The 14,548-nt window shown below is 38.0% G+C and overlaps 1 protein-coding gene across 1 annotated transcript in view; it reads left to right on the top strand.

The window, feature by feature from the left end:
* PKHD1 (PKHD1 ciliary IPT domain containing fibrocystin/polyductin) overlaps positions 1 to 14,548 on the top strand; it is a 432,444-nt gene that overhangs the window by 371,865 nt on the left and 46,031 nt on the right. The window contains exon 62 of the mRNA XM_068558204.1: positions 12,925 to 13,939. Within this exon, the coding sequence (XP_068414305.1) occupies positions 12,925 to 13,939 (1,015 nt within the window). The remainder of the gene's footprint in view (positions 1 to 12,924; positions 13,940 to 14,548) is intronic.

The following is a 14,548-nucleotide window of genomic DNA, read 5'->3' as shown; positions in this document are numbered from 1 at the left end:
GGCAAGATACCCCTTGGCTCCCCTTTCAATGTCTGACACCAGGAACACAGTGCTCTCAGGGTGTCTCCATCACTTCCTGCTTCCAAAGAGCAGCTGCAGCAGGCTGTCCGCTCTACTTGTCCTTCTGTGAAGTTGAAAAGGACCACGTTGTCTTCTGCCCCCCAAATGGACCTTTCCTTATTCTTCCAAAGGAGAAGATCTAGATATAGCAAAATGAGCAAGTCGGGCCAGCTGTATGCATTTTTTCACCCGTATTAAAACTGCTAAAGCCCAAATGCAAGAACTCATTCTGAAAGACACGAGCATTTCAATTCTGGGCTTATGGAAATCTTTCCCCCTAATGACGTTAATAACCTTCTCTGTGCAGTATATTGAGGAAATTTTATGGCAAAGAAAGTAAATTTGCAGAGATTCAGGGGACTAGTTTTTCAAGGAGCTTTAACAGAGAAGATTGATTCTCAGGTATTAGAAGCAAATATCAGGATCAATTATGTAAAGAATATTTATGTTTAGAAAGTTCTAGGCCAAATGTTAACTGAGAATTCAAACATTTCATATCCTCATCCTGTCTCCTGAGGACCAAAAAAAAAAAAAAGTCCTTTTATGCTCTTTGTTCGCTTCCCTAAAGCTGGGTATATTATATATGTTCAGAGAAAAGGATACATATGCAAAGAGCAGAGATGCTGTATCCATCAGGGTAAGCTGGATTAGGATGCCATAGCACACACCCTGCAAATCTCAGTACCTCAAAAAACAAACAAAAAAAACCACCAAGGTTTATTTCTTGCTTACACTTCTTATTTCTTGCTTACACTTCTTATTTATCTCTGGTTGGCAGGGACCCAGTCTGAGAAATCAACCTTCATCTTGTACTTTGCTGGTCACTGTCTTAGCGACAAACTTGGAACTCTTTAGAGCAGGAGTTGGCAAATATATTCTGTAAAGGGCCAGATAGTAAATATTTTCAACTTCACAGGCCATAGAGTTTCTGTTACAATGACTCAAGTCTGCTACTGCAGTGCAAAATCAGAGTTTACTGTAGTTTACAATGCATAAACAAATGAGTATGGGCTGTGTTCCAATAAAACTTTATTTACAGCAATAGCCAGTGGGCTGGATTTGGCCTGTGGCCTGTAGTTCGCCAGCTGTTTCACTTAAGTTGTATAGCCCCAAAGGGACACTTGGTACCTCTGCTCAATGACTAATGACTAACTAATGATTCTACTCAACCACGAGAGGATGGGGAAGTACAAGCCTGACACTTCCCGAGGTAAGCCCGGCCTTACATGTGTTCACACACATACCTGGAAAATGATGAAGAATAGCTGAGCAGTTATTTTCACAGCTCCACAATGCTTGATTAAACCTACAGGTCTTTTAAGGTTTCTCTGTCCCCTCAATTTTCTCCTTAACTCAGAAAATCAGACTTTACAAGGTGCAGTGTTCATTTGCTCCTTAACAGGAGGTGGAAGTGGCTGGGTAGTCAACGAGGACGCTGCTCAGCTCTGTTTACGCAGCCTTCGGGGCCATGTACCTTCACCTTTGGGGATCCTAAAGTGAATCAGGATATGCACCCTTGAAGCAGACCTTGGAAAGGGATTTGGAAGGAGCAAGAGAGGCATTTTATCAGATGACATTCCTCAACAGTGAAATTGCCTAGGGGACAAGTCATTTTCTCGCAGACCAGTTTTTGAGAAGTTTCCTGATGTCGCAGTGCAGCCTGGTCACAGGGAGCAGTGACAGATGGGGTTTTCAGTTCATTTTACTATAGATGGAGTCTAACTTAAACCCATCGTACCACAGGATGATGTCACTTTATGTATCTGGTTTTCTAGCAAAACCTCCCTCCCTCCCCAAATCAAACCAACCCCACCTTGCCCCCTCCTGGTTCACCATTGTTTTATAAAGTCAAATGGTTCTGTGCCTTCCGTTGACTCACCTCTTTTAAGTTTTATTGGTGCTTACTGCTCTAAGAGCAAAACTTCATGAGTGCCTTTATTTTTACACACTTCAACTCATTAATATATCTGACTTTTCTCCATAGGAAGAGTTTGACTAGATATAGAGAAACGTATATTCAAGTGGATCTGTCAGTTAAAACAGAGACACTAGGAATCTATTATACAGGTAGCAGGCTCTCTATACATGGACATATCAGCTCATATTGACTATAATCCATACCTTCTAGAATTTTAGGGCATTTTTTGCATATTATCAGACAGAGAAACACTTCAGTAAGCCATTTTAATAATTACATTTCAAAAAGATAAAAAACAGAGAACAAAACATATACCTGAACTAGGATCCCTGAGTTGGTGATAGCCCTTAACCTTCATCCTCCTAATCAGTGATATTTCAGTTGAATATGAGAAGATTCTAAAGGCAAAGTTTACTTGACCATGACAGAGAGGACCACTTAAAAAGAGTGAGAATAACCTACATGTAAAAAAAGTACTTTCAAGGTCCAGATGATATTTTTATTTAAAGTAGTGTTGTACTGTACCTTGAAATTAATTGTAATTTACTTGAAGGTGCTATGTTTTCAAATTTCATTTCTCAGATTAACTGCCAATATCAAGCAATTATAGAGAAAAGCTCTAGTGTTTCTAAAGAGACTATTATCTAAGTTTCTTTGTTTGGAGTAATAATAATGATAATAATACCACTGATTATGTCCCAGGCATTGTTCTGAACCCTTTAAAATACATTTAATTGTCACAGCTGCCTTATGAGCTTGTTACCATTCCATTTTTCTTCCCACTTTGTAAAGGAGGAAACTGAGGCACAGTGAAGTTGTTACTTCCCTAATATTACACAGAGTAAGTAGCAGAACCGAGATTTGAACCACCGCCGTTTGCACCAGAATCCATAAATAACCAGCGTCTGTAGGAATAACCACTGTGCTCTAACATATTTCACAGCTGGGACAAGTGGATTAGAATTGAGATGCCAGTGAAGAAGCAGCAAAATTTAAGGACTTATAAACAATCAACCCATGTCATGTAGGAAAATCTGTGTGCTGTTTTGGTGTTTATCTAAATTGACCACAGATTCACTGAATAGAGGCAACTTCATTTTCCTGGGACTGTGGAGATACAGGGAAAATGCTAACCCCCTTTCTTTCAGCAACTGTCTGGTGTAGACATTTCTCTTTCTGGAATGAAGGGAATGTGAAAGAAAAGGAAGCACTCAGAGGCTTCAGTTTGCTGTCAACAGGTAATCAATGAGCTGGGTCATTATTGTCACCTCTTCTCCCTCCCACCTGAACTGTCCTTGGTTTGTCTGCCACAAGCTTTCTTGAAAACCCTCTGCTGTACTTGAGTTCCCATACATGACAGTCTTGCCTTGCAAAGCAGATTAATACAAAATATCAGCCAAAGGTTTGGTATTCCCAGCCCAGATCTTTGTCTCAGAATAAAGGGGGGGAATTTATCTCTCATGAGTCATGGGCATTGAGAAGCTGGGAACATTTCACTGGCAGGAGGAGTTGGCAAAAACAGTCCCAGTGGATTTCAAGTTTATTTGACTAATTCTTTCACCACTTGTCAAATGAAACTACTTTTGTTTAGGTGACAAAACAAGCTGTTTCCTCTGCCATTTCTCCACTGAGCGGTATAGGCACTTGTGGCGAACACACATTACTGCTAACTGTTATGATGTTTGCTGTCAAATTCATTTATTTATACAACTGCTGGAAAGAGCCTGCGGCCCATAAGCAGCCATGAAAGATTTCAGAGTCGTGGTGTGGGGTCATGAGAGGGAAAAAAAAAGTCTCCACTGGTTATGAGAAAGGAACTGACACAGGAAACGGTCACATATGGTGCAGATTTATTGTGTCCGGGGTTTCCCATTCAAATCTCATTACAGCCACAGCTCAGAGCTGGGCATGGCATGGCTACATCCATTTCAGTTTTGGCATCCGACAGAATTACTGCTCTAGCTTCACACCGAGGACTGGAGTGGTGATAGGTTTATCACTCGGGGGAGAGAGTGTGCCCGAGTTGTATTTGTAAAGAAGGCTGTTGGCTGTCCCTTCCTTTAATCTAACCCATGGACATCACTTTCTTCAAAGCTGGCAGGCAAAGTTTGCTAGTAAAAAAGAAATAGGAGGGTGGCGAGAAAAGGTGGAATGGGGTGGAGAGTATTGCAAAAGGAATGAAGGGAAACGTAAAGATTGGATGAAAGGGAAACCACCTTGAATTTTGCAGGTTTTAATTTATTTTTTGATTAGTGGAAAAAAATAGGTGTCCTGCTTAGAGACACATGTGTGCGTGCATGTGCCCACATACCTATGTACGTGTGTATACATGTATTTCTTTCTGACCTGTATTTTCTAAAATCACAGAATCTTATGTCCGCATTTTAGTGTTTCCCTCACCTGTAACTTGTCTCTTTCAAAATCCTTTATTGTGAATGCCTGCAACACTTACAGGTGCTGTTTTAGACTCCTACGAGGCAAATGTCATTAGTTGGAGAGGAGGATAGTGCCATAAAAGGCAAGAGGAGAGTGCAAAAAGTATTTTAAAAAATACTCCTTTTTAAATTACGGCGAATGTAACAGCTTGTATATATTAGCAAGTGTTTGCTCCTGACTCTGCAAGTGCATCATCACATTTAATCCTGTCCATCAGCCTATGGATTGGGAACTGCTCTCAACCACTTTTACAGATGAGTTACCTGAGCCAGAGAGAGGATACTTATGTAACCTGCCTGTGGTTTTGCAGCGGGAAGGTGGCAGAGCCAGGACGCAATGCAGCTTTCTCTAACAGCAAAACCTGATCTCTCGCCCCCAAAACTGGGCTTCCTGAACTTGCATTTACATTGGCTGTTTTCAGAGCAGTATTCACTGAATAAAAATCATAATCGAGACCATACCCGTAGGTGTTTGCAGGTAAAATCATGATACAGCAAAATAACAAAAACTGGGCTTCCCTGGTGGCGCAGTGGATAGGAATCTGCCTGCCAATGCAGGGGACATGTGTTCGACCCCCGGTCCAGGAAGATCCCACACGCCGCAGAGCAGCTAGGCCCGTGCGCCACAACTACTGAGCCTGTGCTCTAGAGCCCGTGCTCCGCAACAAGAGAAGCCCCTGCTCGCCGCAACTAGAGAAAGCCCGCACGCAGCAATGAAGACCCAACACAGCCAAAAATAAAATCACAAAAATGCAAAAATATTTTCTATGACACTTATTTCAAGCAAAATATAGACAATGACATTTCAACATAGTGAAATCATATAAAGTAGTCCTCTCGAATTAATTTGAATGGACTTTCATCACCAAAAATAAGATTTTTTTTTTAATATGAAAAAGGAAAAAGGAAAAATGGTTGATTCAGAAGAAAGGTCTATTTGATACATATCTGACCCTCTCCCTCATCTTCATTACCACTGCATTCAAAGTAATTTCATCTCCTGATCAAAGTAACACTTTTTATAAAACGGGAACAAATATTTGAAAATATTCACCAAGAGAACTTAGTAAGGACAGAAGGACCTTTCACAGAAGGCCTTACAGGCATCCTTGCTTCATATAACGGTTGGTCTTATGTGGTTTTCCATTTTTCTCACATTAGTTTGAATATGTATTCCCACGGAAAATAGACTCAAGTTCAAGAACTTTGGTGAGATTGCTCAAAAAATGGGCACAGATCCTAGAATCTGTAGCTCCTGAAGTCTGTTAGCCCATTACCCCTAATGGATGTGCATTCCTCATTAAGAGCCTTTCGTGCCTGTGCAGTATCTTGTCGTTTATAGCTGTCTTCATGCTCGGACATCTCTCTTTTTTTTAATTTTAATTTTTTAAAAACTGAAGTATAGTTGATTTACAATGTTGTGCTAATTTCTGCTATACAGCAAAGTGACTCAGTTATACACATATGTACATTCCTTTTTTATATTCTTTTCAATTATGGTTTATTTCTGTCCTCTCTTGACTCCTGAACGTGGGGAGTCACTTCGCCACGCCAACCACCAGCTGTTAGAGTGTCTTCCTCACTGAGAGTGATACAAGGAGACTCAGCCCCTGAGTGCCACTGCCTAGCAATTTGTGAAAACCAACCTGGAAATGCCTTTATTTTGAAGCTCCGGGACCCAAACTTGGAATACATTAAATTTTCCAATTCATTGAAATTTAAGTCTCTCAAATTACATTTTCTTATAATACTGAGTGTATGGGTATATGTGCAAACATATATACCTTATCTATTTTACAAGGACGAGAACTACCATATTATGGTCACTGGATATATTTTAAGACCAATAATTCTTGACTCCAAATTAGCAAGGTTGTGTTTTTTGTCATCTGTATGGAACCTGTTATGCACAAGAACGTTACCTTCAATTTATCTTCACTTTACAAATATAACACATGCCCATTCGTTTTGAGGTTTTAAAAAATAATTTTTAGCTTGAATTCCCCATTCCGAAAGAGTAGTGTTTCTCTATTATTGCTAATATGACTAAATACATATTTTCTTTAATATTTCTTTGCAAGATTTCAGTTACTCCATTTGTACATTTAGGAACACAGATTTTGGAGTTTCATTCCTCATAGCCCAAAGGTCTATGACAACCTATATAAATGGGGATAAATTCAACTTGTCTTCACTTTATTTGATCTGTGGCCATTTATATTTGTTAAATTAGAAACAATGAGGTGTAAATGTTGTTTGACAGAAAAGAATTGTAAATGATTTCTTTTCATTTCTTGAAAATAAGAGAATGATTATATATTTTGTTTTTGTCAAAATCTGCTATACTTTAGTGTACCATGAATTGTGAAATCTATCACAAAATGGCTAAAAAGATTACCGAGGGAAATGGTGTTAACCTCGAGGAAAAAAAATCATTAATGTTGATGTATTTCATTCAATTTCAAACATATAAATTTTTCTCTTTTGTTGAAAAGGGGAAGATGGAAGGAACCCATGTGCCTTTGAGTCAAAACATTTATTTTAAAAATACTTCTTTCTTTCCTTCTGATCCATTTTTCTAAATAAAGGATAGAAATTGTTTCTTTTTTTTTTTTCCTTTTCTTTTAATTTTTTTTCCTAGCAAAGACGACCCCTTCGGCATATTTTCTTTTCAAATGTGAAATGAAGTGGAAAATCCTCATTTCAAGACAGGAAGGACAAATATTGACACAAAGTTAATAATTGTTAGAACCCTGGAAGCAACCTGAGTGCACACACACTCACACACATTCACATACATACCCACCCACCTTTTCCTCTGCTTCCTCCTTTACCAGGAGTACCTAACGCTCCTCCTTTCTGGTTTCTAGGTCCATGGTTTCCAATCTAGGGAAAGGCAGACAGAGCGTATTGTACGTCTAGGATACTTTAGGATGTTAAAGTACACACAGAAACAAGTGCACGTATACACACATGCACACACACATACAACCTGCTTCATCTAATTTCCCCCACTTAGAGAGGAGCTTCTGGACTTTATCACTGGTCTTGTCCATCTTGAATGAAAGAGCATAGGCCAAGCCGATACTCACCGGTCACTCAGCATTTATTAAGTCCTGTCCACTCTTGCCTTCTGGAAAGGAATGCCCTGGGGCAACTGGATGGCTGCCCCTGACAGGCTGGGTCACTTTATCCATTCACATTGATTATGAAAGTCAGCTGTGGCCAGACCTTGGTGGTTTTTTGTTTTGGTTTTTTTCACCCTTCTTCTCTCAGCCCCTCTTACAAGCACCCCTGCCTGGATTTTCATGAGGAAATAATCAGATTAGGCCTTTCACGGTGAGTTCATATGGAGTTCTCTTTCTCCAGTGTGCTACTAACTGAATAAACGTGTTTAGTGGTAAATTGTAAATGACATTATGATTACCAAAGCCAGCATGGGTTTCATTTAAAAGTGATCAGAATTGCAGACCACAAAAATTGTGACTGGCAGATAAGGCCATTTGGAGAAGTCAGAAAAGACAAAAACAAGTGAGAAAGAGAATCATTACTGAAAACTACATCCTTCTCCAATGGAGAGAGGCAGGAGGGAGAGAAACCCAGGGAAGGAAAAGATGGATCGCTATTTAGAAGGGAAGCCAGACTGTCCATGTGGGTGCTGCCAGCTGTGTCTGGGAGAGGGGACATGACGTGTGTTTGGGTGTGCGTAGCTCTCTCCTAAGGAGTTAATGTCAGTTCTCTCCCACAATGAAGAACTGCACTCATGTAGCAGCTTTGGAATCCCAGTGCATTGCTTTCCTATGCTTGATTTTTGCCTCACATCAAAATTAAAATACTGGAATTGATTAACTCTGAAGATGAAATAGGAAAATGGATGGTCAAATACCAATAAACCACCATCTCTTAGTCATTGGTAAGTTTTGGAGAAATAAAAGTAAAATTTCTTATTTATGAACACCAGGATTCCACATTTGGCTGCAAAACTACATAATGTGACTTGCTGATACTCTTTAGGCTATTGCCTTTGTTAAATTTGTGGCTGTACGTTTATACTTCAGGGATAGTATGTTAAAATATTAAAAAGGCCAAATGGTAATAGAAAAGAAGCAAATGGACTCTCGCCAAATAGGTGACTTGACAAATAACCAAAAACCTTTGTGTGAGTTCCTGTCAATAGACTGTGTTAAGAGAACTCCTGACTATATAGCACCCTTCCCACAGGGTTAATCATCACAGCTGACCCCACTTCTAAATACAATCCCCAAATGAAGTTATTTGGATTCCATTTTATTTTGCCAAAAGCATAGGTAGAAGTTAAAAAATATGTTTTTCTCTTCCTCCTCTTCCTCATGGCTGTTACTAAGTAATTGTGTGAATCATAATTGCTGTGAGTCAATTTTTCTATCTATAAACTACGGATAATTAAACTTGCTATTAGAAAGTTTTAGGTAAAGGAAGTTAGGGAAGGAAGAAGGGAAGGAAGGGAGGAAGGAAGGGAGGGAGGGAGGAAAGAAAAAGGGAAGGAAGGAAGGATCACCAACCTTATAGCTTGAGGGTATCTTTGTAGTGAGGTCAAGTCTTCCTCTTGGCATTCTAATCCCTGTTTTATCCCATACCCCTTCCAGGTACCATTCCCATGAGTCTATGGACTTCCTGTCAGGTATTTCTCTATCTGAAGCTCTCCCAAGCAACCATTATACATTATTTGCAACAACATGGGATGACCACCTCTGGCCATCTAAGACCTGTTGAAGCAATAACTCAGAGTCTCCCATTGACAAAACTGTGTGAAAGTTTTGTCTTATCAGGACCCCTCTCATAGTTTCCATGCCACTGTTACAGAATATAAGGATATGGTGTGTTTTCCGTAGTATCCCTGCTGCCTCAGTCATTACACCAAATCCACCAGCACATTCTATTTACTATCTGCAGAAGACACATTGTTCTCCTGATTCATTCATAGGCTCATCCAACCTTTTACTCCCTTCCTCCACTTGTTTAATGAATGAATGAATCAGCCAAGAAAAAAATGCTTTGTCATAACAGAATTCTTTTGTGTGTGGACAAATCAATTATGTGATTCAAGAGCAGAAGATTCATATAAATATAATCAGCCATCATTTCAATCTTATGGTTTCATGTGAAATAGTTGGAACTCTCACAGAACGCTATCAAATATTAACATTAATTCAAGGGGCAATTCTCACAATGCCCTTCTGTAGTATACTCTGTTATTGTGATGAGTTGGTTTAAATTGTATTCAAGCTATAGAATAATAATCTTATAACTAGACACCTGGAAATAATAGATAAAAATTATTTGAAGAACAGGAGGTTTGAAAAGGATATTACATGTCAATCAACTAATACATATTAAGGAATTTCTACTGTGTTTGAGGTAGGATGTTAAACCCTATGGTAATTTAAATATGAGATATAGCCTTAGGCCTTGAGAAATAACACCTTAAGGACACTGGTTCCTAGTGTTTATGTAATTTATCGAAGTACATATAGTTCGTTAGTAGCAGAGAATGATTGAGAATCATATCAACTAAGAGAATAAGTATTTTATTTAGGTACAGCTCCAAGAGTTTAGCAATCTACAGAGGTCACTATGAAAGACCTTATAACTCCTGAATGAGAAGCAGGAAGAATAAAGTCAGAGATCTATGAAACTGGATGGAATGTGAATGATTCATCAATGGCATCAGCATGGCTGAAAAAAATGTGTAAAAAAGAGAGTGAGCAGTAGGTTTAGAAAAGAGGAACTAGTGTGATTTAAGGATATTCCATGAGGAAAGGCTACCTAACTATCTCATTTGAAAATGATATACCTGTAGTAGCGATTGATGTATCAGGGTCTCAAAGCAAAATTTCCATGGCTATTAAGATCGTGCAATTAATTAATTCCCTTCATACTGGTTCCATGCTTTTGAAGATAATTCTTGATTTCACATTAGCGTTTCCATATTATATTACCACAGGGAAAAAACACACTGTGTAAATGTGACCATTTAAAAAATATTTTATAATTAAATCTCTACTTAAATTAACAATTTAATATTGAATTTAATGAATTCAAGTGCTTTAAGAGACATAGAGCAATTAGAATTTTCCGTTTTGTGTCAGTTTTCAAGGAATCTGCCTATTTCATCGAAGTTGTTGAACTTGTTGGCATAAAGTTTGTTTGGAAGAGTCTCTTAATCTTTGCCTGTAGGATCTGAAGTAGTAATCCTTCTTTCATTCCTGAAGTTGGTGATGTGTCTTCTTTCTTTATATCTTGATCAGTCTAGCGAGGAGTTAATCAATTGGTTGACATTTTCCAAGAACCAAATTTTAGCTTTGTTCACTTTTTCTGTGTTTTTTTGTTTGTTGTCTATTTCATTGACTTTTGCTGTTATATTTATCATTTCCTTTTTTTCTACTTACTCTTGGTTTACTTTGCTATTTTTCTGAATTTGTAAGGGAGTACCTAAGGCATCGCTTTTAGACAATTCTTCTTTTGCAATATAAGCATTTAGCATTATGTTTCCTTCAAAGCACTGTTTTTGCCACATCCCACAGTTTTGATATGCTAAAATTTCATTATCATTCCATTTGAAATATTTTACAGTTTCCCTTATAATTTTGACCATTTTGTTGCTATTATTTTTGAGGTTCAGGTAAACTGTGTGTCCTACTCCTGAAGTAGCATTTTGGTAATTAAGTTTATTGATACCATAGGCAGCTTTGGCACAGATTTTTTTTTTCTTCTTTCAGCTTTCCGCAGTGCCCTATGACACTCTTTTTTTAAATTTAAGTATGGTTGATTTACAATGTTGTGTTAGTTTCTGGTGTATGGCAAAGTGATTGAGTTATACATATACATATTCTTTTTCATTTTAGGTTATTACAAGATATTGAATATAGTTCCCTGTGCTATACAGTAGGACCTTGTTTTTTTAATCTATTTTATATATAGTAGTTTGTATCTGCAAATCCCAAACTCCTAATTTATCCTTCTCCCTCCCCCCTTCCCCTTTGGTCACCGTAAGTTTGTTTTCTATGTCTGTGAGTCTGCTTCTGTTTTATAAATAAATTTATTTGTATCATATTTTAGATTCCACATATAAGTGATATCATATGATATTTGACTTTCTCTGACTTACTTCACTTAGTATGATAATCTCTAGGTCCATCCATGTTGCTGCAAATGGCATTATTTCATTCTTTTTTATGGCTAAGTAGTATTCCATTGTATATATATATACCACATGTTTATCCATTCATCTGTCGATGGACATTTAGGTTGCTTCTGTGTCTTGGCTATTGTGAATAGTGCTGCTATGAACATTGGGTGTATGTATCTTTTCAAATTACAGTTTTCTCTGGATATATGGCCAGGAGTGGGATTGCTCGATCATATGGTAACTCTATTTTTAGTTTTTTAAGGAGCCTCCATACTGTTTTCATAGTGGCTACACCAATTTACATTCCCACCAACAATGTAGGAGGGTTCCCTTTTCTCCACACCCTCTTCAGCATTTATTGTTTGTGGACTTTTTAATGATGGCCATTCTGACCGGTGTGAGGTGATACCTCACTGCACTTTTGCTTGGCACAGATTTCTTATCATATCACATGGAAGGAAGGATGCAGAAGGAGGCTAGATTCTGTTCAAATGTAGTACATCCTACATAGTAATAATTTGATTTTTTTTTGTTCCAATCCTTAGGCTACTTAGATGAACATGCACTAAGAAAAATTAAAATATGTAGAAAACAATACAAGACAATTTTGTGACTATTAATTTAAAGCCAAAGGAACTTTTTTTTGTTGGAAGGTAACATATACCTTTGAATTCAGAACAGGAACTACTCTAGGTTCATAGACAGGAAGATTAGGAATAGTGGGAATAGTGAATAATGCTGTTTCTTTAAATGTTTTCATTAGCTGCAGTCATCCTCAACTTGGGTTCTATTTAATGTCAACACTCCCCAAGTTACTACTTTCCTCTTCTCCTCCTGTTGTATTTCTTTATTCTTCATGTTTAGAGAAAAAGAAAGTATGAGGAAATTATACAGTCTGACATCCAAACTATTTCACAATCTGGTCACAATATACCTTTTCAATTTTAATATACCTCCATAAAATCTCTGTTCCAGCCCCCTCAATCTACCTCTTTCCCATTGACTCAAATATCATTACCCTCTTCTCTCCTATCCTTTTTCCATTATGGAGACCTTAGTGATTATTCCTTTTTCTTAATTACTTTGTTTATTCAGCTCTTTTACCACTTAGCTATTATGCCCATTATTAACTTTAAATAACATATTATGTAACATACACATTTAAGTTATATTAAAGAGCTGTGTCTTTCCATATTTTGCCCAAGAATTTTTTGCATTCTCACACTTGAATATTCAATAAATGTTTCCTGAGGTTACAGATGATGGTGAGAATGATGGATTGTAAATCATCTTTGAGAGACTGTGGTTCTTATGTCACTTGTTTATTTTCCTTTATTTTATAGGCACATTTAGAGAAGAGCAGAAATGCACATACCGATCGCTGATACAAGGCTACATCTGCAAACAGACTGACCAAGTGATCTTAATTCTTGACAGTGCTGATGCCACTTGGACAATGCAAAAGTTATATCCAGTTGTATCTGTGACTAGTGGTTTTGTTGACACCTTTAGTAGCATAAATGCCAATACTCCCTGCTCCACTTCAGGGTCTGTATCTGCTTTCTATTCCATTTTACCCACCAAGGAAATCACCAAGGTCTGCTTTGTGGATCAGACTCCTCAAGTTTTGCGTTTTTTTCTATTGGGGAACAAAAGTGCCTCCAAGCTCCTCTTGGCTGTATTCTACCATGAACTCCAGAGCCCGAGTGTTTTCTTAGGGGAAAGATTCATTACACCTACTCAGGTTCAATCAACTTCCTCACTGCTGAATCGGTCTATTGGTGCCAACTATTTCAGCATCATGGATAACCTCTTGTATGTTGTCCTACAAGGAGAGGAGCCCATTGAAATACGCTCAGGTGTTTCCATTCATTTGGCCCTCACTGTGATGTTTTCAGTTCTAGAAAAAGGCTGGGAAATGATGATCCTTGAAAGACTAACTGACTTCTTGCAGGTTAGCCAAGACCAAATCAGATTTATTCATGAGATGCCTGGCAGTGAAGCAACCTTAAATGCCATGGCTGACCATAGAGCAAAGAGAAAGCGCAATTGCCCAACTGTGACTTGTGCCAGTCATGATAGAGTTGGTCAACGTAGACTTCTCATGATGGAAATGAGCTCATATAGAGTCCTACCGCCCACCACTATGGAAACTATCTCAAAAGTGATGGTCGTTGAAATTGGTGATCTGCCAGCAGTAAGGAACACTGGAGTAATTCCATCCTTATCAAGTAACAGATTACAGACTTTGGCTCACCAGGTTATCACTGCTCAACAGACTGGAGTACTAGAGAATGTTCTGAATATGACTATTGGGGCCTTACTAGTGACTCAGTCAAAGGGAATCATCAGCTATGGGTAAGTACTAATTATAATAACTTCTAAATGAGAGCTGATTTCTTGGATGCATATTGCAAATGTCAGTCTACTTACACTGAATCACATAACCTGTCTGCTTTTTAAGATAAGAATAAAAATGTCAAGAGCCATTTATAGACTTAAATTCTCAATTTAAAAATTCTTTATTAAATCTGTATTCTTCATGGTTATTCTATTTCCTGGGTAGATGTAGACTTTATATTTTGGTACTTTAAAATGAAAAGCATGGAGGAAGAAATTTTTCTAAGGCAACTTGTTTTCAATATACTTGTTCATTCATTTATCATGTAATGCATATTTAAGCAGTGGGCTAGATTCTGGGTTTGCTAAGGTGAAACAGATATGATCTTTGCCTTATGGGACCAAAACGCTATCTATCACAATTCCATGGAGCTATGAGCTAAAACTTGAGTACTCAGGGTGTTGATAATAATACTGCCTGTAGGAACTGGGGAAGAGACTTATATTTAGGAGCATTTTGGAGGGATGTCCAGGAGTTTACTAAGCTAAAGCAGTGACCCTGATTGGGTTTTATTTAACCTAGGATTATAAAGCCCTGAAAGGATGTCAAATTGTGTGAGGCAAGAA

This window comes from Eschrichtius robustus, chromosome 12 (genome assembly GCF_028021215.1).
Source record: "Eschrichtius robustus isolate mEscRob2 chromosome 12, mEscRob2.pri, whole genome shotgun sequence".
Lineage (NCBI taxonomy): Eukaryota > Metazoa > Chordata > Mammalia > Artiodactyla > Eschrichtiidae > Eschrichtius > Eschrichtius robustus.
The sequence above is the reverse complement of the archived record's forward strand: the minus strand, read 5'-3'. Positions and strand labels throughout refer to the sequence as shown.